The sequence below is a fragment of the Nesoenas mayeri genome (genome assembly GCF_963082525.1).
Source record: "Nesoenas mayeri genome assembly, chromosome: 1".
Lineage (NCBI taxonomy): Eukaryota > Metazoa > Chordata > Aves > Columbiformes > Columbidae > Nesoenas > Nesoenas mayeri.
In genome coordinates this window covers 78,274,122-78,301,189 of record NC_137541.1, presented here as the reverse complement: position 1 = coordinate 78,301,189, position 27,068 = coordinate 78,274,122, and the positions used below count along the sequence as shown (strand labels likewise).

At 39.2% G+C, this 27,068-nt stretch overlaps 1 protein-coding gene across 1 annotated transcript; it reads left to right on the top strand.

The window, feature by feature from the left end:
- Window positions 1-955: 955 nt before the first annotated feature.
- Window positions 956-25,407, top strand: BCAT1 (branched chain amino acid transaminase 1; the record flags this gene model as incomplete). Its single annotated transcript, XM_080363350.1, has 9 exons — window positions 956-1,081; window positions 4,564-4,674; window positions 5,547-5,666; window positions 7,966-8,129; window positions 9,777-9,919; window positions 16,624-16,709; window positions 18,555-18,695; window positions 19,806-19,880; window positions 25,366-25,407. The coding sequence occupies exons 1-9, from the start codon at window positions 971-973 to the stop codon at window positions 25,405-25,407; spliced, it is 993 nt and encodes a 330-aa protein (XP_080219476.1). The 5' UTR covers window positions 956-970.
- Window positions 25,408-27,068: the final 1,661 nt, after the last annotated feature.

Here is a 27,068-nt window from a genome sequence, read left to right as displayed (position 1 = left end):
TGAGGAAGGAGAATGGAGCTTCAAATACAATTCTTTGTTGAGTTCTTGCCTTTCTGACCAGCACAGTTTAAATGCTCATACGGCACAGAAAGAGAATGGAAAGGGTGGATCAAGACTCTGCCCACTTCAGAGCGCTCTCTAATTGTCTGGCCACTACCTGTGTATAAAAGGGGAGTGACATGCTTTCTTTCTTCCCTTGGTGTTCTTTAGGATGATTCACACCATGTGAGCTTATATATATATAAAAGAAAACTAACTCTATCCCAGCCAAAACCAGCAGAAAAAAACAGTGCCATGTTTCTGCAACTAGTCATTCATGGCTTGTAAGAGAAAATCTCTGCAGTTAATTATGCAGGGAAACTTTTAGCCTTCTTTGCTAATGGGATCTTTCTAGGAAAATATGAAAGTGGATGAACAAGCTCGTGTGATGCAAGTAATCTGCTGACACTGATCTCTCATACTGGTTTTATGCATTAAAAGAAAATAAGCATGACATATTTACCTAGTTGTGAGGGGGATTAATTTCTGATGATCAGCTTATGTTCTGAGATACAGCAATTGGGTGTTTCTGGAACTTGTATAGATGTGTTAATCTAAATGTCCAATAAATTTTCATCGGCTAATTTTCTGGTTTTATACCTTGCATGGCTTACACCACTTAACAGTGCTTCAAAATATGTTAACTACTTCTGGTATAAGCAGCACTGTGTATATGTGTGCATACACAGTATGAATACTTAGCCAGCTATGTGATTCTGTCATTAAATGTCCCTGCAGATAAAATGTTGCATTTATCCATGTTCATTGACAGAGAATAGTTTTTAAATCCGTCTGACTTAAAGATTTTTATACACTTTGTTTTTGTTTTCATGTTCTTCAGGCTTCAGATTTGATTATCACCCCAGCTACAACTTTCAAGGAAAAGCCAGACCCCAGTGGTTTGGTATTTGGAACTGTGTTCACTGATAATATGCTGACAATTGAGTGGTCCCTGGCTTCTGGATGGGAGAAACCTTATATTAAGCCACTTGAGAACCTCTCATTGCATCCAGCCTCCTCGACTCTGCATTATGCTTTAGAAGTGAGTACCAGATTGATTTGGAAACTGGTATTTTATTTCATTAGCTCTCGAAGCCATAGCTTTGTAATACAAGGATTATTACTGTCTCAAATTTGAGTTACATTTTGGTTTGTTAACTGATGTCCTTCCATAACAATTTCATTATTTAAAACAGGGTTATATTTGTGATGCTATAACTCAGAAGCAACTCTGGTCTGTGGATTCCAGCTCACTTAACTTCCTAGCCTAGTGGAGCTGAACCCTTTCTTGTGTGGTGACAAATTCATTTGATAAAGCTGTTTAGTTCACAGATGGTGGATCAGCCCAATTACTGTCTCTGGTGTAACTTAAGGAAGCGCTGGATGAGACTATCAGAGATGCCAAGAATAATTTGGTGACTGAACACGCACATCATGAAAGTTATTCTATGCTGTTTTAAAGGTTCATAGCTTGGATTGTAGGACAGGCTAAACAGATGCTTGTTTGCAGCTCTGAATAAGTCTGGAGAGCTCCAAACTAGATCTGACACATTTGACATATCCCGATGTATTTAAGCAGCGAATATACAGCAAGGAACTTTGGAAAGTGAAATGTTAAGGCGGAAACCAGCGTGGTTAACAGTTTCCGTGCTTAGCTGCTTACTGTCTAAAGCTGCCTTTTGTGTCTCCAGAGCAGCTCTGGCTATACTCACGTCTGTGTGAGAGCCTTGGTAGAATCCATTTGCTGAAATGGAAGCCTGTTTCTTCTCCCACTTTTGGGTAGATGGGAGTGTGTCTGCTGAAGTTAGTGGAGTTACTTGTGCCTTTTTTTTTCTTCCTTTTTTTTTTCCTTTTTTTTTTTTTATGTTTTAACACTAGTAAAAGGGAAGGATCAAGCCTTTCTGTGCTTGTTGTCATTGAGCTCCTGCATTCACAGTTTTTTGTTGTTGCTGTTTTTTCCCCGTCTAGTCACCAGGCCTCCAAAGGTCCTGTGTAAATTACAACAGGCCTCTGTGATCAAGGCTGCAGCTCTTGATTTGCCCAAGAATTAAGAAACCACGCTGGAGTCCCAAACCTATATTTCACTCATAGTAGCATATAACTTTAATGCTATGCCTCTGGCCCAGTCTGAAATCACTGCTAATATGAATATGCTCTTATTTTTTTCCATTTTTTTTATTCTTTTACCCTTGTTGCATCACGTTTCCTCTAGCCAAGAGGACAGACAGAGGAGAATCTGGTGCCAATGCTGTGGCTCAATGAATACACAGTGGGTATAACAAAAATGATGAATTTGGCATTCCTTCCCCTTTTTCCTTGCCCTCCATGATGCAGTGTGATAGTCTGGATCTGCTGAACTTCAGATCCAGCTTCTGTGATGTACAGATGTTAGATAATGTTGTTTGCACACCACTGTAACAACCAACCATCAAGCAACCACAGCAGTTGCTTTTGTTCAAGTTGAACATTCCTGGAACACATCACTGTCTCCCTTTTTAATGAGTGAAAGGTTTTACTGAGCTCTGGAAGGTTAAAAGTATTTCTTTTTGGAGAAAAAAGTTTTAACAGCTTGAGGAGGCTTTGTGTTTGAGCAATGATGTGATTCTTCTCTTAAGCCATTGATCAAATCTTAGTAGTAACATTCCTTCCTCTTCCCTCTCATTAAAAGTTCTGTGAATGTGCTTGGGAGAAGGGTGGGGGGACACAACTGTTCTGTGATAAGAAAGTAGCGTTACAGAAATGTGGTATTTAGTAACTGGCCCAAGAAAAATCATATCAGTTATCAACCATATCAGCAGCTAAGCCAGGGGTGTCAAACTCATTTTCACTGGGGGCCACATCAGGCTGGCGGTTGCCTTCAAAGGGCTGGAGGTTATTTTTTTGGACTGTATAAATGTAGGAGTAGTCCTAAAATAACCTCCAGCCCTTTGAAGGCAACCGCCAGCCTGATGTGGCCCCCAGTGAAAATGAGTTTGACACCCCTAAGCTATGCCATCCTTTATTAAAGATAGACTCTTTTCTTGTAGCTACAATGTCTATCCTAGCAACAGTTTCTTTTCCAAAACTGCATACAAAGCTTTTAATAAAGTTGGCATTGCCATAGGAATAAGATAAATTTTGAAGGCAAAAAGTTCTGGGTTCTAATTCTGGTTCTGCTACATAATTGGCAAGTAAGGAAAATTATCAGGATTCCTGCAACTCAGTTACAACCCAATTAAAATTTGTCATGTGGAAGGACCTAGCTCTGTCATGGGACTGCACAAAAGCTTTCTAAACATTGCATTTCACTGATCCTTATGGGAAAATTATATAAAATTTAATAATAATGAAGTCTTGAGTATTCTACTGATTATTTATATGCAAATACAGGACTCTTTTTTTCCATTTAAAAAACCCTATGTATGTAGATTTCCAACCACATAGAATGTATTTCCAGACTTTTTTTGTTTTGTTTTGTTTTGGAACAGTCAGGAAGAAAAGTCTGAGGAGACTGACAGGAGTGATGCAGTTGAATTCGTAGAACTTATACTGAAATTTAATTAACAAAGAAACGCTTTTGAGAAGAAATTCTAAAAATCTGAACTCTTACCTATAAACATAAGTGATCCTTTAATCTAAATAATACCTGTATATCCTGTATATATGTATATATTACTGTGAGCTTATAGATGTGTTCTCTATCTATATCTGGAAATTATCAGTTTGTAATTGAAGATAACTATAGATATTTTGTGGGCATATGTTTTTTTTCTGTGGTTAGGAGATGCTGTAGAGCGTTCTGCTGGGAAGGGCACTGGTGGGATAAGGGTTTCTGGTATAATAAATTGATTGTCAGTACTAGTCATGCAGATTCTGCAGTTCAACGGGATAATTATGACTAATTTAAGTTTCCTGTAAAGTATAGATTAACATTTTCATGCATTCTTCCTCTAGTGTAAAGCTGATGTATCTGCCTCTCATGACAGCTAAACCCACTTTCACAGAGTTAAGGGTATATGGGGGAAACAAGTGACCAGGATTTTGCTACAAATGCAGCAAGAACTGCAACAGAGTTCCCTTAATTACCTTATTCTATGATTCCTGCCAAAATGTGTTTTGGATGGAGCACTAAAAATTATTAACATATGTAATTAAATTCTGTAGATCTTTTCTGTAAGGGAGAGTACTCTTGGCTCAGCCTTAGGTATCTGTAAGGATGTGTGGAAATAGTTAAGTCAAACACATGGTACAAATTTTAATTGCTGTAACCAAATTATGAAAAAAAGTGGTTATCAGTAAGTCCCTTGACAGAGAAAGATCGATATGAAACACAAGAAGGTCATCTTTGTAATACAAACTTCATAATACTACCCCTCAGGAATCTTGTAAGGATTAACTAGTTAGCATTTATGCTTTGAGTAGTGCGAGCAGGAAAGTGAAGTTGTTTTATTTCCTGAGAGTATGTTCTGCTTTTGCACAGATCATCATGTGATAACATGTCTCAGTTATTATTTGATTTCTTTTCCTTCCTTTTTGACTTGGTAGTTGTTTGAAGGAATGAAGGCTTACCGAGGAGTAGATGGCAAAATCCGCCTCTTCCGGCCATCTCTCAACATGGACAGGATGGTGCGATCAGCAAGACGAGCAGCTCTGCCAGTATGTAGACAAGACATCTTATTCTCCTTAAATTGGAGCATATTTTCATTTTCAGAGTGCAAATCTCTGAAACTTTACAGAGGTGTAACATTTATCAAACACTCTTAACTCTTGAACAGTTAAATTCTGTTAAGAGATCTTGTTAGGCGAACCGTTTGAAATGCATTTTTCATTTAAATCACAACAGTGTTTTGCTTTCATTTTTGTCTCCCTACTGCCTCAGATGACAGAGTCTCTTTCTGAGAGATAAGTGCTGTTCTGCAGGTATTTGTATGCAGACAGCTGATGAAATTTTTCTTGTACTGATGCTCTTCCTTCTTTCCACTTCAGTTACATCCTTCAGCCTCTAAGTGCCTTTATATTTGGTCATGCTAACAACTTAATTATGCTTTTGGCAGGTGTATATTGACCAGTGAATTTCATCCCATGCTTATTAGCTTTATTCTTACTATAAGAACTTTGCAGCTTTGTAGAACTGGGAGATTTGGTGGGCCCCAAAGCATGCTTCTGCAGAAGAGGTGATGCCGTAGCGTGCAGCATGCTGAAGTGAAGGTGTTGGCTGCATAGTGAGTTCTCTCCACGTGCTTTAGATGCAAGAATGGTCAGTTGCTCCTTTTTACTGTCTCAGGAGAATATAGCAGCAGGAGGGCATTCAGGATAATGTATAAAAAGACGTAGTGGCAAAGACCATGGGATCTTGCATTCTATATGAAATTAACTCAAGGGAGACCGTGTAGACCTATGAACCTCTGTGGACTGTCACTAACGTATGCTGATGAAGTGTTCCCCTTAGCATGTGCATCTGTAAAGACCACAGAGTGTTCAGGATATATTTCACGTTTTGCATTTCTTCCTTTGCTTTTCCTTTGCAGTGTTTTGACCAGAATGAGCTGTTACAGTGCATCCGGAAGCTTGTAGAAGTGGAAAAGGAGTGGGTCCCATACTCAACCAGTGCCAGCCTATATATCCGTCCTACCTTAATTGGAACTGAGGTGTGAATCATTTTTTTCTCCTTTTAACTTTTATGTATTTAAGAACGGTGCAAAAGCCTCCATTCATAAAGGGAAATATGCACCAATCACTAGGCAACAGTATCACGGTTCAGGGATAAATTGTTTTTGTGTTTTTACTTCTGAGTTAGTCACTTGTACTCTACTTTACAAATTTATGTTGACCACACCACCACCTAGTGGACACATTGATTCATATCCCAGAAAGTAAACTTATTAATTAACTATTCTGAGTGGTAACGGCAAAATTTAGATTAATTTTGGTTTTGTACTAAAAGGATAGTTATTTGTAACATGGTGATTTTGTGCATTTAAAATACTAATAATCTGAAGAAAATGTGAGGGAACAGAAATTTTCTTGTGTAGATTTTGTAATTTCATCAGACATCTCGATCTTGACCTTAGTGAAATTTTGGAAGACTCTACATAGTAAATGAAAATGGCTCTTCTGAGAGAAACTTTTACCAGAACTAAGAACAAGTTCTTGTATCAATTTAGTCTTGAACTCAGATAAATCTGACCTTATACGAGGCTCCTTAGCAACTAAGTATTAGTGTGTAGTCTGTGAGTTTCATGTGAGTGTGAATAAATCCTCAAGTATTTATAAAGGGAATTAGAAACAGGGAGTTTATTTTAATTAAAACTTTAGGGGGGATTTTTTTAGCAGTAACAATAGAAAAAGCTGTAATGGTAGAGCATAGGACAAGGAAGCTAAAGAGTATATGGTTCCCAACTAGGCAAGTTACTCTTCTGCAGTATCCACATCTGTAAGTAGTTACCATACATGAGCATTATATATTTCACATGTGTTCTAGGAGTCTGTTAATTTAATGCTTGTAAACTAGTTGCAGATTTTCAGATGGAAGGTCCTCCACTCAGCGACTATAAAGTACTAATATTAAAAATGGATTTTTTTTCCCCTGTTTGTTTTCTGTTGTTGTTGTTTTTAAGAAATTTTTTTGCTGTTGAACTTTGTTTCAGACTAGCCAACATATCTGGCCTTTCCATTATGTCATAGGTGATTTCCAGGTAGCACATCCTGCTAATCTTCTATAAATCTGCACAGTTAGACACAACAGTCAGCAAGCTCTTTTGAATGATTGTGCAAGAATCAGGAAAAATATCAAGATCTCAGTTAGTTAATCTTTCTTCTGTTAGAAGTTTTGCAAAGGAGTGAGGTAGACAGAAATCAAAAGAACATTCTCAACACCTGAGGAGGGCTTATTTGAATTTTCGGGTAGTTACATTATAATAGTATAGTATTCCCTCCCACCTCCCAATTTAGCTTCATGTGATTTGTACATGATGTTTTGCTTAGACCTTTGGTCCGAAATATTTAAGTTAAATAACTTTATTTTTCAATGGAGACCTAATCTTTGAAACGAAGGATGAGCCTGTTCTTTTTACAAGACTGGTTTCTCTGAGTGAAGAAAAAACAGTAACGCGTTCAGTTGCATAGAGGGTCCCAAGAATCATGGGCAACCAGCAGTACCTAGCCCTGCTTGAGCAGGGAGTTTGAACAAGGTGATCCCTGGAGGTGCCTTCTAACGTCAGTTATTCTGTGCTTCTCTCAGTCCTGAGCTTTGCAAAGAATCATACAGTTAAGCAGAGTCTCCTAGCACAGAACTCAGACTTTGACCTGTGCCAGACTATTCACCTTGTATTGATGTTGATGATTGGAAGTGTGAGAGGCCATCTCTCAGGGAAGAGGGGTAGGAAAAAAAACTGATACATTCCAGGTTATTTCCTGTACTGCTGTGTGAACTATTTCCAGACAGCATGTCTCACAGTCATTCACAGAGCCAGTGCTCAACTCTACCAATGCCAATTCTAAGTGACATTGGCTAAATCTCACCACTAATGCAGCTGGCCGTGGTTCCTCCACTGTTGGTATTGCTAGTGGTGCCCCTTGCCAGTCCTCCCCCAAGGCAGCTTTAAAGGCTGATGCTGTGATTAATTCATATAATTTTGTAGTATCTTGTTAAGCAATTTCTCAGTTCTCGAAAGCTTGAAACTATTTGAGAAGATTAGAATAATACATAGATAAATCAAACAGCTATAAGTGAATGGTGACAGTAAGAAAAATTGGGCTTGTTACATTGCTTGGATGTGGGGGAAGTTATATAAATATTTTAACTGAAGCATTTTGCATTGTCCTGGGAAAAGCACTCATGCTGCAGGTCCTGTGAAAGCAGTGTTTCAGAAGCTAATTGTGCAGCATCTGATGTTTGGAGTAAAGTATACCAGTAACATTTGATTCGTTTACATTCCTCATTTTCAGCCTTCCCTTGGAGTGAAGAAGCCGACTAAAGCCCTACTGTATGTCATACTGAGCCCTGTGGGTCCCTACTTTGCAAGTGGAAGCTTTAATCCAATATCCTTATGGGCAGATCCAAAGTATGTAAGAGCCTGGAAAGGAGGAACGGGGGACTGCAAAATGGGAGGGTAAGAAAACATAATTTTGCATCTTCTACATAGCTCACAAAGGTAGGGGTTTTTTTTTTTTTTGTGAAGTATCTAATTCAGCAGAAAAAGAGGTATTAAATGTAGCAGTTAAACAATATACTCTAACAAAGATTTCAAAATTGTACTTTCTAAATATTATTTACACAATTCAGTTGCATATTTTTAAAGATATTGCAGCCAAGTGGACTATTTGCAGAGACACTGTTGCAGCATCCTGAGCTGAGGAACTGGACCTGGAAGGTGTTCATCTAATACTTTGGCTGTTCCACTTGCAGAAGTTAACACTAAATATATCACTTCTGCGATGCAGCGTTCAGTAAAGCAGCCTGCTGCCAACTGGGCAGCATGGACTGCTGACCTCCTTCCTTGGCAGACTGTCCGGACAAGCCATCTGCAGTTAGCTACGGGAGTATGGGTGTTTAAGGGAAAGCATGAGACAATTATCTGCATTGGCTTGACCATAGTCTGGCTGGCAGTTTTCTGCTGAAATAGGCCAAAGCACCAGTTAGGCAGAAACATAATTTTTTATGTCCAAGTACTTGACTTGTAGACTGAAGCTGCTTGGGACTTGACTAGAGCAAGGGTCTTGTATGTGGCTAAATAAATTACTCCATGATATATCCTTGCTTTTTGGTGTAAGCAAAACTTCTCTTCTTTACCTGAGAGTTTCTTTTCTAGGCAGGAAGTTAGTAGCTGTCAAGTGCTGCTCAACTGAGCTAGCAGAATAATCAAAGAGCAAGAAAACAGCTTTCCTTCATTGAAACTGGTGTTCTGAGACCTTTGCTCTTTGTGATTTTTTTGCTTAGTTTTAGAAGTGTATTAATTGTTTCCTGGGCATCCTTCATACATGAGCTGTGAAAAAGGAATAGTCTGGAGTCACTGCTGACTTGATTTGTGCCCAGAGGTGAGAACTTAACTCCAGTGTGGTCAGCACTTTGGAGCTGCTGACTTTGGGTCATGGTGGTTGTCGAACATCAGAAGTGAAAGGGTTTTCACCCCCTTTTAAGGCAGCTACAGATTAAACAAATATGGTTAAGTCAGGTTCATTCTTCAGGCAGCATTTTAGGGAAACAGTTGACCCTCAAGGACAGGGAATTCATCAAGGCCCATCTGAAGGTACTAATTCTGTGAATGTATTTTACTAAAAAAGAAATAACTTGCCTCTGGTGGCTTTTGTGTTCCAAGAGTTCATCCAACACATATGACCTATCTGTTCATCTGACATATATGAGATGAGGTAGATGAGTTTGTTTTGGTTTTTTTAAACCATGAGCTGGATGGGAATTGTTGCTCTCTCTCCAGGATGACAACTGCCAAATAAATATAAATCCTTTCCTAAGATGTCTAATTGCAGTTATTAGAATGTCCAGAAAATGGAACAAGAGGTATTTTTAAGACAATTTGGACAGATATGTTTGAGCTGTTGATGCCGTTCAGCCCTTCGACATTTTTTGTGTTGTAGAGAAATACTAGTAGAGTACTTCCAATTAAAATATTGCAGGGACAAGCAGTGACTCTGCAGAGCACTGGCTTATAAGGTAGGTATGCACACAGCCTTGCATAGAAATGAAAAAACACTCAACCAGACACTCATAACAGTTTGTTCTTTCTTTTTGTTTCTGGAAGGAATTATGGTGCTTCTGTTTGTGCCCAGCAAGAAGCCATGGAGTTAGGGTGCCAGCAGGTTTTGTGGCTCTATGGAGAAGATCACCAAATAACTGAAGTTGGAACAATGAATCTGTTTCTCTACTGGATAAATGAAAATGGAGGTAGAGTAACACAAAACATGAGAAGTTTAACAGAGTGGACAGTTGGAACTGTAATCCACAAAATTATTATTGGAGTGCAGATCATAAACTTTTTAATTACGATGGTTCAACAGAAGATACGTATATTCTTTTCTGAAAACTGAGACTGTTAGGTATACCATCGTGAAAGAGGAGATTCTGTTGCAGCTTTTAGTATTGCCTACTGGTAACATACTAAACTGTTAGTCCAGTCCAGGTTCTCAGAGGGTAGAGTCTTGTTGTGTACAAGGTGACACTGCAGGCTTGCTGTCAACTCTAGCAGCATGCTCAATCTTGAAGGAGGTGTTGGGTCAGAAGCAATGCAGACATACTAAAGAGCCTTATGGCTGTATAACTCTTCAAAACTCTGTGACTTTGCATCCCATCATCACTTTCTGGGAAGTCAAATGTTCCTGAAGCATAGCCAAAAGTATTTCAGCATCAAACTGATGAAGAACTTGGCGCTGTCTGTGAAGAATTTGAAGTTCTGTCCAGTGGATGCAGAGAGAGAGAAACGTATCAGTCAGCATTCCATATGACTAATGCTCAAATATACCATCGTTCTTGAAACCAGTTTTATGTCCTTATACCTGTGGTCATCTCTGAACAAGGTACATGCTGATTAGAAAACTGTTTAATGAGCAGCCAACAATTCAGGCATTTCAAAACCACTCATCAGTTAGTCACATAAGTGTTCAGTGCTTGGGAAGTGATAGCTGCACCTGAGAACTGGTTCGGAAGACTACATGACTCTGAGTCCTTAAAGGACTGAGCCAATGTGTAGGCAAGTGAATGAAAGGACATGTCCTGACTTCCATGAATGCTGGCCCTCCATTAAAATTAAGTGGTTTTGAGTTTTTGCATGGCAGCAGATGCACAGTATGGCCTGATTTTGTCATAGTAGCATGGGTACCCTTGAAAATTTGCATTTTTCTGACAGTTCTCAGCAGTAGTACAGAGGCAGCATTCTGTGGGGACAGCAGTGTGCTTTGGATAGTGCAGGGTAATGGGAATCCGGCTACCTGACTCCTATCTCTGGTTTCATTACTTGTTCTTCTGCAAAATCCTTGTCACTTTTGTAAGAAGCAGGATGATACTCCTTCAGTGTTGAATGAGTCTCTGAAGTCTTGTGAAGGAAACTATAAATATGAGAAATGTTGTTGTTATAGCAGCAGTAGATTTGTCAGTGTAGCTAGATGGCCAAATTCATGCCTTGTGTAACTTCACTGGAGAGACACAAAAATAGATTTTGGCTTGTTCTGCCCAGGGAAAGGACACTGAAGGGGGGACGTAATTACAATTCAGTGTTCTCATTGTACTTAAACCAGGAATACCCTGGAGTTATCCAGCTGCAGCACCGTACTGTTCCAAAGATATGCCAATCACTGTGTTACCCATGCATACTGAATAGTACTATTGTGAGGTGGTCGTAGCAAACAACTTGTAATTCATGCCACCCAAGCTAGCTGTATACTGGCGAACCTGCCATTTCACACAACATAGTCATTAGCATCATTGGAGCACTTTGCTGTCTCCTAGTGTGTTGATTAATACTTCATTTATATTTCTGGTTGAGAATGCAGTCTCTTGCTGCCAATGTGTGTTGTCACATACCTGCCTATGGCTTTGCGTTGTGATTTAACAAGTGGTTTCCATTATGTTCTGTCACTTCACAAAGGATACTTGCTTAGACTGTGGTTTTGTTATGCAAATTCTGCAGCTGAGAGAGTAATCTGACATAAAAATGGTGAGGCAGAAATTGCAGATCATCATCAAAAGGAAAATGCCCATCTTTGTGTGTTCAGAGATCACTGCAAAGTAGTCTGAACTACTCTTCTTGAGCTGCTCTTCTTGGTGTATAACAAATCAAAGACCCAGGTCAGTAAAGCCTAGACTAAAGGACATCTATGCTTCCAATGAAAGCAATCTTTTCTTGCAAGCCTTTGCTATGTATTTTCAGATACAGCATTGTGACTAAACATGGTGTGTTGTTTGGGGCAGCAAAAGGAGCCTGGAAAAATGTTGTGTTTGTAACATTGAGGAGGGAGTAGGGGAGCAAACTACTAAATTTCTGGTAAAATAACCTGACATGCTCTGTGCTACTCTTGTATGTCTGCTGCTTCTCTGGCCGAGCCTTAGAATATGACCCAGTATGGATCCCTGCTGTTACATAAATACAGGAGTGTGATATTCATCAAATGCTGACTACGGTTTATGTTCACAAAGTGAAAATTTTCATCACCCTACAGTCCCTTTTACCTGCACCTTCAGAGCACTTAACAATCCCGAGAAGCTGTTAATGCTGAAACTGATTTCTTTTAATAATGTCTGTTCTTCTGCCGAGAATACAGGCTTGACTTTGTGGAAAACCTTAAAATTTGAACCTGTGTCCAACCTGAAGGTTGCTAACTATTAAATCTGTTTACATTTTCAAAAATTCTTCAGAATGACTTGGAACCATCTGGGCTCTTCTTCTAACTTCATTGTTGAGGCATTGTGAATAGCCTTCAAGCATTACTTAATATTTTTGTGCTGTTATTAAAATGAGCATTAATAGTGCCCACTTCAAAATGACTTACATGAACCGAACTTTAAATATTTTGAAAGATTCTCTGGAACAGGTAAAATATCAGGCAAGTTCACATAGTGTTCTGTAGGTGGCAGGTTATTTGTGCTGCAGAAGTATCTTGTACAAGTCAGCTACTAACCAAATCAGGATCATACCCTCTACTCTAATAGAAAGCCATAGCAGTATCATGAAGGGGAGGGCAACAGTTAAATGAGATGGCAGACAAAGGAAAGGAGGGAAAAGTAATTGAGGAAAGTAAATTCACAGAGAGGTGAGGACAGAGTGATTGCTTGAGGGGAGAGTCAGAGAAAAGCCTGGGGGTGATAAGGAGAAACAAACAGCTCCAGAACAAACTGGGAGGGGAGGTCAGTTGTTAATAACAGTGAAATGAAGGTTTCCTGGGTTCTCCTTAACCCTGAAGTTCACTTGATATCTGTTATCATTTTGATAAAATATATTTTTGTGAATTTCTCAATGTTACAGAGTGACTAGTACTGAAGGCATCCCACGTTTGGAATTTTATCTGCTATACATCCATAAATACAGTTGTGTAAAAAGCTGTATAATATGCAAGACCTCATTTTAAAAATCCCTTTGAATGCTCTGGTGGAGTTCAATTGTTACAGCATGCCCATACCATGCCTGTTGTAATGGGGCACTGGACTGATCATGCTACTACTGTAACAGTAGTCAACTGATGAGAAGCCTTGACATTTTCCTTAAAATGCATTTCTCCTCCTTTTTGAGGCTTCTAGCCTATCAAAATAGTTCAGAAGGCACATGGAGTCTGTGGGTTCACAGTCTGTTTTTTTGGAGATGGACAAACTGATGTCATATGGAGCCTGATTTGGCATCAATTTGCAGAGAGCATGAGCTTTTTTGTGTGCCATGTGGTATAGCAGCACCATTTCTGCTGTATACCAGGAGCACAGATGTTCCTTGGGTGGCCCCAGGCTGGTAGGCATCATATGTACACTTGACAGAATTCTAGAGAGCAGGCTGTTTGAAACATTTTGAGACTCCTATGTCCTGTCTGCTCAGTGCTGTTTCGCATCTGGTTTGGCACCTTTTCAAACTAGCTCACATCAATCTATACATGTTGTTGAGCTTAAACAGATCTTTACCAAGATCTGTGGCAAAATCACCAAATAAAGAACTTTATCTGGTGTGTAGTCACAATCTTTGGTATTAAAGTCCTGTCATGGATGCACCCCAAAAGTCAATTTAGGAAGGCAATAAGCTCCAAACAGACTTTATTCTAACCAGAACTCTTTAGCAGAAAACCAGCTACAAATGGGGTTTATCCAAAATTTTTCAACACTCGACTTTATAAAACCCACATTCAGGTACTGCTTAGGAGTTCAGTTACTACACAGCCAACTCAAACACAAGGGGATCAGGTCCAAAAACTCTAGAATGATGATTCAAAGTACATCTTCCCAGTCTTACGAAGTGAGGACTCTCAGGGGTGCTCAGATTGTTTACCAGGTCAGCAATGTGTCTCAGTCCTCAAGGAATGTTTCTCAGATGGCCAGTCTAAAGAGGAGAGTCTTTAACTGCAGAACCACTGCTCCAAGGAAGATGAGCTCAGTGAGGGTCTCTGGCAGGCTCCAGTTACACCCCAGTTAAAACTGAGCTGTGGTCATTTATGGTAGTTGTCCAGAAACTTCTCTCAAGGAAGGTGTTTTGCTTGTCAGAGGCCCTGTCTGTTGGCCAAGGGGTGTGTGCATGACCATAGCGGTCCATCAGCCTAGAAGTTTCTGTTGCTTTTGTAGTGGGAGAAGTGCATCTGCCACAGGTCCACGTTAATTGAAGTTTTCTGTTAGAGAAAGGGGAGCACTTGTATATGACTGAGTCACAAACACAGAACATCGGGTTTTCAGTGTTCAGAAGCAGGTGAGCCCTGTAGCTCATAGAAAGCTTTAAAATCTTCATCTTTTGATAGTTGTGCCAGAATTAAGATGAGACAGGCATCACAATTAGGAGTGATGCGAGATAGACTCCAAAAAAAGGAAAGATACTCTTCCTGACTGTATGAGAAAGAAGAGACTGCTGCTGTACTTAGGAGTCAGAATAGGTAGGAGTAGTTACATTTGTACAGTCTTAAAATTACTTTCGGCCCTTTGAAGGTAACCACGAGGCTGATGTGGGCCCCGGTGAGCGTGAGTTTGACACTCCTGGGTTACAGAATGGCACTGTTTGTTAGTCAAACCTGAGCAGAATATATAGCCTGTTCTAGAGCAATTTTTTATACATTTTGGCATGGCAGTTTACATATATTACCTATGTGTATATGGATCCTCATAAGAGGAACATGGAAGCATAGGTAGGAAAAAATTAGTCCAAATGAATAATTCCAGGGGTGGCTGCATTAAAAAATAACAGACATTTCCTGAGAGAACAGACAGTGAGTAGCAGCTTCAGGGAAGAATTCCACATATTTATCCTCTGTTTCCCATATCCTACCGCAGCTCCTCCAGAGTGGGAGGGAGCCCTGTGGCCCTCAGCCTGGAGCTGTGTGTGTGCTGGCTGGCAGGCAGTGCCTGTGCACAGAATTATAGAATCATTCTGGTTGGATTAGGCCCTCAAGGTCATCAAGTCCAACCATAATCTGACTCTAGCACTAAACCGTGTCCCTAAGAACCTCGTCTGTGCACATTTTAAACACCTCCAGGGATGATGCCTCCAGCACTTCCCTGGGCAGCCTGTCATCTGGCTCACTCTTGAAAATGGAGTATTAAGCAGCTGAGTTCATCCTGCTCTCTCAGTCCACAGGTGAATACCATGTTTCTCTCTTCTACAGAGCTGCAAGTTTTCACAGGACGTATAGAAGTATCTTTTAAGACAGCTTATCCTTTGAGATGGGTTCAAACAGGCCTGGATTCAGTGATCTTATGTGGGTAGGGAGAAGGGGGCATAATAAAAACATGAAGATACGTATCTTGTTCTTTTATGTGACTATAGTAAAAATTAATCAAAAACCTTAATGGTTTGTGGATTTACTGAGCAGGATACTACCCTTATAAGATCAAGAAGATAATGGATTCTCTATGGGAAGAGAAAATGCTTAGAAAAAAAAAATGAAGTATATTACTGAAAGACTGTGTATGTCTTCACTTCTCAGTGCAAATTTGAAACTGTCTTAAAATAGCCTGGCTGTCTGAAAGAGTAAATGCTCAGTGTTCTCTGATGATAGAAAACATTGAGTATGCTATGTGATGGTTTAAAATGAAAGTGATGATTTCAAATGAAAAATGTCGGCTCTGATTTGATGAAAAGGTCAAATGGATTAACAAAGACTACATACAAACTTCTGTGTTGTAATTTAAGTATCTACCAGGTATGGATTACCATTTATCTACCATTTCATTAGTTATGTTAGGTGAACATTTATGTAATGTTCTTTTTCAAAAGCAAACAAGAAAAACTAGCTAACAAACCAAACTAGTTGAACAATTTGAATTGTTGGTGCTTTTGGAATTTTCTTAGGACTACTCTTTTTGTGTATAGAGAAATTTAGGGGCAAAAAAGATTGCCTAGACTAAGACAAAAGATCATTCAGGAAGTCTCAAGACACATTTGTCAAGGTTTCTACTGCTTTGCTTGTTCAGTAAATGAGCCTCAAAATTCCTGGTACATATTTCATATTAATGTTAGAAAGGTGGTATACTGGATCCCATATTTCTAAATTAAATAAAGCAGGGAACATCATGATCTGCTGTGGGATTATTAGGCATGGCTTTGCCTGTGCCTCTCTATTCTGAATTTGAAGACTGAGCCATTCATTGCTTCCCAGTAGTTTTACACTAAATCCGTAATATGCTGTGGAATAAAACCTACTACCAGGCTTTAGCCTTGTATTTATTAATGTATTAAATGTGTTTCTTCCCCACCCACTGAAGCATACTCAAACGTTTCCAAATAACAACAACTTACTGGAAGTGAGTTTGTGTAGCCTGTGTTCTTATAAAACTCTGGTATATGTTGCATCTTACTGGGTGGAGAACGTTTCTGATATTATTCAACTTTTTAATTTTCAAGTTTGGTGTAATATTGATGTAATATTTTTGTTTCTTTGTTTTTCAACCAAGGTATCTATTTCTTTTGTGTTTGACAGAAAATGAACTGGCAACCCCACCTTTAGATGGCATCATCCTTCCAGGAGTGACAAGACAAAGCATTTTGGATCTGGCACGCAGCTGGGTGAGTGTTTCGACCTTGGCAGTAATGATTTCTGCTATTATGTTACAACATGGATGAAAGTAAACATTCGTGGTGCTCAGCATCTTTAAGTTCAACTGATCTGTTCAAATCCCTTAACGTAAATGGGAACTAAGGGCATGCTAATTCATAGATTCCCAGCAACATCAGCAGAATACCCACACCTGTCACACAGAACAACACCAAGCTTGTTAGAGTAGCTCTGTGTAGTATTTATCATGAAAATTCTCATTAAATCTACTAGTACCAGCAACTTAAAGCAAGGAAACAGTTACTGTGTATGACCACAGCCTTACTTCAGTCGTCAGCACACTATTTCTCCACTTAGTTTTCATGTTTCCACCCTATTTCTAGTAACTAGCATGCAGCCACAATCTTGAAGTCGTCTATCTCCTTCCAGATTCCAGATCGGTAGTGTGGCCATCCAAGTACTTTCCTCTTGAAATGCAACAAACTGTTCACTCTGCCTGTAGGGTATTGAAAGGTTTTATTGCAGCTTGGATAAGAATACTATACAGCCAAAGGCTCATCAAGCCCAGTGTCCTGGTTTTAGTCAGGCTGATTTTTAAGGAGTAGTAACAAGAATAACACAGGTGTGCGTGATACTTTCCCCCTGGTGTTAACTCAGCTTCTAGCCACCTGTAGCTCAAAGATTTCCTGAAATACAGTTCACAGTTATATCACTTAAATCAAACTGGGAGTGAAGAGAGCTAGGCATGTACTTCACAGCATGTGTGTGTCACTTGTTGACCTGCACTGGGCTCTTATACATCTTTATTGGTATTGATACTCCCCAAGTGCAGATATGCATGCACGCTTCCAGTCCTATCTCCTTTATAAGTGAGATACTCCACTTGATAGGGCTTTTTTGTGAGATACCACACTCTCATCTCAGTCCTTTTGAATAATTAGGTGTCTTCAACTCTCACAAAGGTTGCTCTCTTCTTCTTGATTTCCATTCCATAACCTATCTGAAACTCTGCTTACATGGTGTCCCTGCTGCTCACTCTCCAAGTACTGTCCTGTCCAGCACTAATCATGTTTTCTGCTGTCTTAAGCATCTCTGTTTCGTGTTAAAATCTTGCTTATAAAACAAGAGCTAAGCTTTGGTTTGGTCTGTCAGGACAATTAAGTCCACATAAATCCATGAAATGAAAATTTCAAAGTTTGATGTTTATTTTTGTTCTCGAAACACCTTCCCTCAATCAGTTGCTATGCATTCTTAAAAACTTGTAGAAGGTAAAACACTTCCTATGTTAAGACTGTCAAATATGAATTAATTTGCTCATACCTGTAGTATGTTAATTTTTCTATGTAACGGCTGTATGCAGGCTACAGTGTGAAATTTCTCCAGGGTTTAAAGAAATGTATCACATCTAGTTGGCATTGCAGGTGGAATTAATAGAATATATTTTGCTTAGGAATTGTCTGAATGGGATGCAAATCTCTCTTGACATAATTGAGTAACTTTTGTACAAACTTTAGCATGTGAGAGACCATGAGTAGTCAGATCCTGTGTCATGTAACCTGTGGCAAATTCTGCTGTATTGTTCCCTGGTGCATAATGTTGATGTTCTGTACCAAATCAGAGGGAAATGCCACTTAGTCATCAGCATTGTATCTGGCAAACCACTGGCTTCCTAGATGGTCATTGTTTTGATTAGATTCTATCTTGTGTGATGCTGAGAAGTTTGAAAAGGTCACAAGATCAGAGCCAAAACTTGTCTGGTTGCCAGTAGGCTATTAGTTCTGTTAGAGAGGTTTGACATGGAAAACAAAAATACAAACAATTTTTAACAGTTTTTATGGTTGATTCTTCTTGTGCAGAAAGAATTTAAAGTGTCTGAGCGATACATTACCATGAGTGACCTGACAGCTGCCTTGGAAAAGAACAGAGTAAAGGAGATATTTGGTGCTGGAACAGCTTGTATTGTATGCCCTGTCTCTAAAATTTTATATAAAGGCAAGGTAAGAAAATGTGTCTCTCTCTTTCCACATCTCTGCTGCCACCCCTCACCCCCCTTAGAATTTTATCATAATTAATTGCATCTGAAGCAAAAAACAAGTGAGATAGAAAAGCAGTGCTACCAGAGTCTCCTGGAAGGATAAACAGTGTCAGTAAGTTGTTTCTCAAGTGAGTTACTAGTATGTTGTCAGAAGAGAACTTGACCTCTGCTTTTCTGGGATTTTTTATACTTAAAATCATAATATCTCAATTCCTGGGAAAAGGAAGAAAAAAGTTCTGAGCCTGTTTGAAGGTACAGAAAAATACATTCTCCCACCTAGGAAAGGTAAAGAGGGGAAAGACTTTTGCAGGAAACGACATTTCTGAGCCACTGCATTTTTTCCTTCTTGAGTTCATCTCTTCTTCACCTGCCAATGTAAGGAACCAGTACTGATGGCAGAGCTCTTTCAGGAGGGTGCACAGCTGCTTCTACCTACTATACACCATATGGGAGGTTTCTCCTGCACAGGTGGAATTCCACAGGCATTCATCCTGTTAAACTGACCTGATAAACAGCACAAAGTTAGCTCAGAAGGCTGGGTTATTGCAGCTACATACATGGATGTGCTTTGTTCTATTAAATATGACAAGTAGAGCAAATGTCTGTAAGGTGACATTCCTTGAATTAATAAGGTGAAATAAATGTGTTGATATTATCAGATGATAAGATAATATGAGACATATCAAGGTGCTGAGTCATAAGTACCTTAAGTACAGCTGTTTTTTTTCTACACAATATCCTTTGAACTGAAATACTGTATGTAATGTTACTACTCTTACCTGTATGATATACTCTGCATATTGGACAGGTGTTTTGGAAGGCCTAGATTAGCCTTTGTTTAAAAACAGCATAACAATTCAACTGATCTGAATTTTCACTGGCTCAGCATGCCTTCCTATAAAAAAATCATTATGACAATCCTTGCCTAGTTATAAGGAGGGCTAGAAAGCTTGGTAAATATTTGCTAAAGTTCATGGTGACCCTGAGGTATTCATATGGTATATAAAGCTATTATTACATATGATTCTCTCTTTCTCTCTTCCTTCCCTGCCCTGTATTTATTCAATGTCAGCATTTGCACATTCCAACTATGGAGAATGGACCTCAGTTAACAACCCGACTCCTGAATAAACTGAGTGACATCCAGGTAAGGTGCATGCTCTTCTTCAACCAGATAAAATGGTAAAAGGTGAAAATTTGAAAACATCAGAAAATAATCCTTTTAACAGTGGTCCTATGGGCACTGTGGTTTGTCTCGTTTTATTTTGTGGTTGTTTTTCTACCTTGAAAAAGTATGACATGGATGGAGAACAGTGTATTTTTTCCCTTATCATCTTGGAAGCTGGATGAGAGTTGTAAGATACTACTGCTATCAGTGAAATCCAGTACTATTGTTATAGGCTCCCTTTTAAGGGGAAAAAAAGAGATAAACCATCTTAATAATGACATTCACAAATGAATATAGGTTGATGAATGAAGTGATGGGTGAAGTAGTAAGCACTCACTGTGCACAGCCATCTGACCCAACATTTCTGTTTCTCAGCATCTTTCCAATCACAAGGTCACTGCTTTATCTTAAAATAGTTCCTTCCTCTGTGTTTTGATAAAAATCCAAGTCTATTTGGAATCCGTACTTGACCTCCATGTCTGGGCATAGAAGTCAATACCATTTCAGATAAAGTCAATTATCAGAACATGATGGCCCTTCTTATTTTAGTTGCCTGTTTTCTTTATTTAGCATAGTTTATGGTGTAGTGGATTTGGGGATAGGAGTAGGTTTTGGCAAGTTATTAATACAAGCCCTTTTATTTAAGATCTGGTAGCAGTATTGTAATGATTTCTTGAAATCAAGTCTGATGGCTACTGTTCTACATTCTTAGCTTTTGGGTCAAGAGGTTCTTAGATTTGCTACTACAATTTTTATCTTCCTGCCAGTAAGCACTGAACTAAGAATCTTCTTGAAAGATTGTGAGATGTACTGCACCACATAGCAACTCTATGAATCCCATAAAGTAATCAGAACTTTTTAAGAAAGAGTCTTAAAGTTTATTTTTGTTTCTATTTTACAGGCCCTTTACTAGTGTATAGAAATAGTCTGACACAGGGTTCTTCTGCTGAGTCCCCAAAGAAAAATTACTCATCAATTGCAATCTGCTGTTCTCTGTCAACTGACCTAAAATCTCACGATAAGCGGGTTCATTTGTGTAGTGTTATTTATTCAGCCTTTTGTGCTATTGTGGTTTTTTTTTTCCTTGCTTAATTCAAGTAGGTTGAAGCAGCCTTAGACAAGGGCGAGTCAGGCCATCTCATATCAGTTCAGTGGTTTTTCTGTATTCTTGTTCTTTACATATTTTTTCACCTTTCACAGCTGCTGGTCTCCAGCATAACTATTTTTTTTTCTTCCCCCCTCCCATCCCTGGCTAAGACTTGTAGCTCAGTGATGCAGCAGGACCACTTGACTGTTCTTCACTAGGTGGATGACATGGGGTCAGCATCTCTTGTTTTTTAGAATAGTATTGGACATTTTTGGCTGCAATTCAGGGAGGAAAGAATTCCTGATATTCTAGTACCATTGTGTTGGTGGCTGAGCCAGCTTGCATGGGGGCAAAAAGAGACACTCCCCTGCTGTGCCAGCTGGAATGGTTTGAAATCTGGGTCTTTCTTTTCAAACAGTAGTACCGATAGCTGGGAAGAAGCATAGGAACCTTTGGTTCTAGTTCTTATTGTTTGTTGAAGGCAAGGAGAGGCTTAGTATTCCATGTTCTCAGCTCAGTTACATGTAGTATTTTAATCATCTTACTATAAGAGAATACACAGCAGCCTTTGTCAGAATCTCACTACATACCACAGTTTTATTTCATCGTTCTCATCCCAATTGCCTGATACACCTATTTAAAATAACAGTTGGTGTCCATCACTTTATTTTTTGTGTTCTCTTATGTCCAGATTTATTTCAGGGACAGGCTATAAACTGATTTTATTGATAACCCTTTTCATTGTGATACATACTGATCGCTTTTTCCACAGCACTCTGCTCTATATTAAAGCCATTTTGTCAAGTATCCATCTTTAATGTCTAAAAGCACTTGTGTAACTTCTGTGTTACCTTCTGATGTCTAGATGATGCTTTTGCAATATGTGTTAGGACCCTCAGCAATTTGTGACCAGTTTGAGTCTCCACTGATCACTTCTAATTGCAGTCTTGGGGTAGCTCAGCATCAGAAAGAACTGAAAGCAACTCTTACTCCTGCTGAGAGTTATGTATGGGAATAGGTACTGGCTTAACAGTTTGTGTCACGAGGCAAACAACTGTCTTCTCTAGAAGAATGGCTTGTGAAACCCAGAATTCTGGTTCAGAAGCCAACACTAAAGTATACATCTCCCTTGGCCAATAGATAATGCGTGAATTAGTGAGACATATTTATCCAGCCTGCTCCCTGAAGCTTCCTTGCATGCCCTCCCTGATCACCCTGCTTTTACACCCCCAAACAAGGCTCAGGAGGAGGCTGAAAAAATGTGGATTGCTTCTAACCAGTATCATTCTTGGACCTTTTTGTCTTACAACTGTGCACATACCATGCATTCATTAGTTACATGCCAAAGGTAAATCCATTATCCCTGGAAAGTGCTGGACTGTTATGTGTATGTTTACTTCTGGGTTTTCTTCCTTCTTTAAAAAAGCTGGGGGAGTTAGAACACTTCATTGTTAGAGATATGATTTTAAAGAGAATGATGGCTGCTTCCCCTTTGAGAGTCAGTCAGTGGGTGCTGATTGTGTTTCTGCACTTTTCCGTCTCTGGAAAGATCAGCTCATACCCAAGCGAACCCCAGGTTGTCACACAGAAAACAATGCTGCAAAACACAAAATGTAATATGTAATATTCTTAACATATCAGGGGAGTTTTCAGTATCTTTCACAAAGATGTTTCATTTATTCTGCCAGGAGGAGGAAAAAAGAAATCTCTTTGCAATATCGTTAGACTATGATAATCTCATTTGGAGATTATTCCAAAGAACATTCAAGTTCTGAAGAACAAAATGCAATGGAAATTACAGCCATACACAGTTTTGGTCTGTTCTGCGCTGTTGTCTGAACTAGGGCAATATATCCATTTCATGTTGGACAATGGTTATTTGTAAAAAAAGTTCACATTTTCAGTATCAGCATTATTCTGCATATGCACCTGTGGCCCAGAGCTGCAGGGATCCATATCCAATATCATTATACTGATTCCTTTGTGCACAATACATGCTTGTCTAGCATTTTCAGAGTACCTTCATTATTGTGTTTCCAAGTCTGTTTTCATGCTGCTGATTGTTCTTTTGCAAGTCTTCTGTGCTCAACAGGATTTCTTTGGATTTGAACAGCTGTTCAGTGGAACTAGAACTAGAGTGACAAATTAGAAACTCATGGGCAGAACTGATTCCATTTCTCATGCCAATTGAGAGAGACAGTAGTAGCACTGTGATATACATTTCTCTTCCTATCACTGAGTGGAAATCATGATTACTAAAGGCTAATAAAGATTTTAGATTAAATTATTTACATTGTATACAGTAACAGTGTGCTTATGAATGAATTAGTCATAGTACGCTGTCTCCTATAACTGCTTGAGTTAGAAGATTTAAGAGATGAGATTCTTTTCTCTGGGAATACACTCACTGAAAACACCACTCAGATGTTTTTGTGGTTTTGCACTCCATGCTTTGAGAATAAACAAGGCTTTGCTATACCCTTTAAAGCGTAGATCAGGATGCAACTTGGAAAGTTGAATATAAAGTAAGATGTATTCTCTGTACTACATGATATAAAATACATTTAAACATGGTAGTCAAGACAGCAGTGAACAGACTTCTAGGCAAAAGCTGTATCTTTATCAAAGCTGCACAATCTGACTGGATAGACCAATGGAAAACAACCAGGGAAGGAAAATGGATATGTTAATTTTTACAAAGCAGGACCTCAGGGGAGGAAAATAAGGATGGTATTGACTAGCCTGAAGTAACAGTGTCTTTGGCAGAATCAGAAAAGGAAGCTAAATCTGCTTTTATTTCCGGAATGATTGTGGCATAGCATCTCCATTCTCCTTTTAATTCTGCAAGCAGGTTCAAACCATAGTGAAATGGCAACTCAGACCAGCCCCTTCAATTTTTGAAGTCAGCATCATAGCATTGGTGGGTAGATGCCCCTACCAGCAAAACGTAAAAATAATCTCCTGGCCTTTGCCTGCCTTCTGGTTTGGGGGAGGTGGGGGTGCTACCTTTTCTCTGAGAAGCAGTGGTACGAAGGCCGAACAGAGATATTTTTTTTTTTTCCTCTCTTTGCTCCCATCCTCAAAAAAAATTGCCTTACATGAAGGTAATCCATGCTTTGTGGCTAAACTGATAACATCTGCTTTTCCTTGGTTAGAGGTCCCAAGGTAACCATGCTGACATCTGGGAATGCAAACTGGAAATCCTTTGAACAATCAACTCATCCGAGGTCTTGTGTAGCACCTTACCAGTGTTTAGTGAAGCACATCACAGGCTGCAGAACAGGAGCAGCAGAATTAGTAGTGAAAAGAAAAAGTAGATGTGGTACATGTGGAGGTCATTTAAAGGCTTTACCTGCTGGAGTAAAGAGTGAAACACACGCACACTGAACAGCATTCCTTTGTGGATCTAGAAGTGTGTTTTTTCTGGCTTATCCTCATTCGGAGCTGTTATATTTTCCCTGATTTAGTGTGCATTTATCTCCTTACCTACTGATGCAGAATCTGAATTGGAGGAACTTCCTTTTATCCTCTCTGGAGAAATGATCATCAAGTGATCTTTTCAGCCTATGTAAAGCCTCTAAAAACATGTTTTATTGCTTGGTGTTTTCAAGCTCCATGAACATGGTACTGTGAGACAAAGGCCTCCCAACTTATATCTGCCTCTAGTCTGTCCACCTTTGCTTTACTTACACACTTGAGCCCTATGTGCCTTTTAGGGGCTCTCTGGAGCATTGTTTACAGGGCCAATGACAAAGAGCTTGAGAACTTGGAGCCAGTTTAACAACCTGAAGTGCTGCCTTGGGACTATATCATCCCCTGGAAGGGATAAAGCTCCACGTAGTAGGTTGCCTTCATTTCTTCCTGGTGACCCTGTTGTTTTGTGTATGGAAAGACAATTTGTTTGGTTTGGTTACAATTCTCTCTAATTATACTCTGTGGTATTTGTGGTGGATTTTTATTTCACATTCAATCAGAATGTTGTAATAAAAAGCCACCTTGAAAATAAAAAGAAATAAAAACAATTTGTTTGTTTGAGCTTGAGTAGGGGCATACTTATGAATGAATTAGTGAATAGACCTCAGGGAATAATTGTATTCAATTGATGGAAAGCTTAGTGAAGCAGAACTATTCTGTGTTATTTCTAGTGAGTATCAGTATTGGCCTTTCCCAGTCTACTTCTTGGAAGAAAGACAAAGCTTCAAGCTGCCTTTAGGCTTTATTCAAATAAAAGACAGCAGTAAATGCATAAGAAATAATGTAAACTACTGTCACGGTGGTGGATATGAATCTTTATGAGGATAGACATAAGAAGTTATCATTATTGTACAGTGTTACTTTTAACATTTATTCTTAAACTCCATTTTTGCTTTGTTTCAGTATGGAAGAGAAGACAGCGATTGGGCAGTGCTGGTGTCGTGAAGGTGGAAGAGTTCAGACCCTCCAGGCAGAACAGACATGAATAATGACAACTTCTGTAGCTGCCTGTGTGTAGCTTAGTTTCTGTATCGGTTTGCTCCCCAGGGTGATTGTTTCCATAATCTGGCAAATTGTGAACACAATCATTTTGATTTCTACTGTAATCCTGTTACTAGAAGCCTGTTTTCCTGGTAGAGGTTCTAAATGTTAGCAATAGAACTTTCCTAAGAGTTTTCTTAGTGCCTCCTTGTGTCTTATGTACAGTCTAAAAACTTGTAAAATGTTCTTCAACTGCTCTTCAGTTTGTTTGTTTTACTTTAGCTGCTATCACCAGCAGAGCACATTGTCATATAACAAAGACATTGCCTGTTGGTTGGCCACAGGGTTCTACTGACGTTATTCTGCCTTTTGCTCTGTGTTCGGGAAGCAATTAAGTTTGGCCATACGTTCTTTCCTTTCATAATTTGCTTGTGTGGGGCATTCCTTATCTTGCATAGCGCTCTAGATCTCTTCATGCATACTCTGTCAAATAACAGCTCTGTCCTTCAGGCCAAAATTTTCTGAGTTGATCTAGCCTGCAGTATGCTCTTGGTTGGCCTATTGCCTTTCCCTCCATGGGGATACGCAGCAACAGCTTGGGCAGTGAATACCTCTCTAAAAGTTGACTACATCCTTCCATTTATGATTTACTGGGCTGGGGCAGGCCCTGCTGAGACAAGAATCACCTTCACTTGGGTGAGCACAGAGCTGGGCACTGCAGACAGTGTTGTCTTCCAGGTGATTGTCTAGAAAATAAGATTAGACAAGTGTGGCTGTGACAGTTGAACTGCTCTTCTAAGCAACCAAACCTTTGGACTGAGGAATTTCTTGCAACAGCCAGTCACATAATTTAGATCAGGAAAATGTTTTTCTTGTTCCCTTCCTGACTTACTGTGAAATATATCCAGCCTCCATTGACAACGTGTACTTTAATATGGCCTTCCTATTAAGGAACAAGTTATGTTGTCAGCAGAAAATGCCTAGCACAAGAAGGGATTTCATTCAGACCCTGGTTTTATTCTGATCAATCACATACTGCTTCATACACTGTTGTCCTCTCACATGCAGTCTTGATCTTGTTTGGATGCAATATAGAACAAGTAGCCCATAGTTAGGGAAGTAAGTTCTGCAAATGTTCACTAACAGTTATACTGTAATATTTTTTAGCTTTCTCTTTTTGCACACAGCTTTGTCGAACAGCTTTAAGATATATTTTGCCAAAAAAAAAAAAATCACCATATTCTGTATCGATGTTCCAAAGTGCTACTTCAGTGTACAAATGGTGGAACTTCAATACTAATGGAGTCCTATAAGAAGGAAAACTGAAATATTAATTGCCATAGTTTGCAGTAGGGATGCACCAATATTAAGGGAAATACTTAGCACTTTATTTTTGTTAAGATCCAGTGGTATATCTCACATGCTTTCTAAGTCGTTTGTATTTACTACCATTTGTTAATATACTTTAAAAAGGCAAAATATAATTTCTAATAGACCATCCATGCCTTATACAACTGCTAAAAAATAGCCTTATGGCTTTCCTGTTGCTGTTAGTCAGATTTTAAAGACAACCCCTTCTTAGCCGTCACTTTCTTTTGCTTCCTCAAATCATTACTTTTACTATC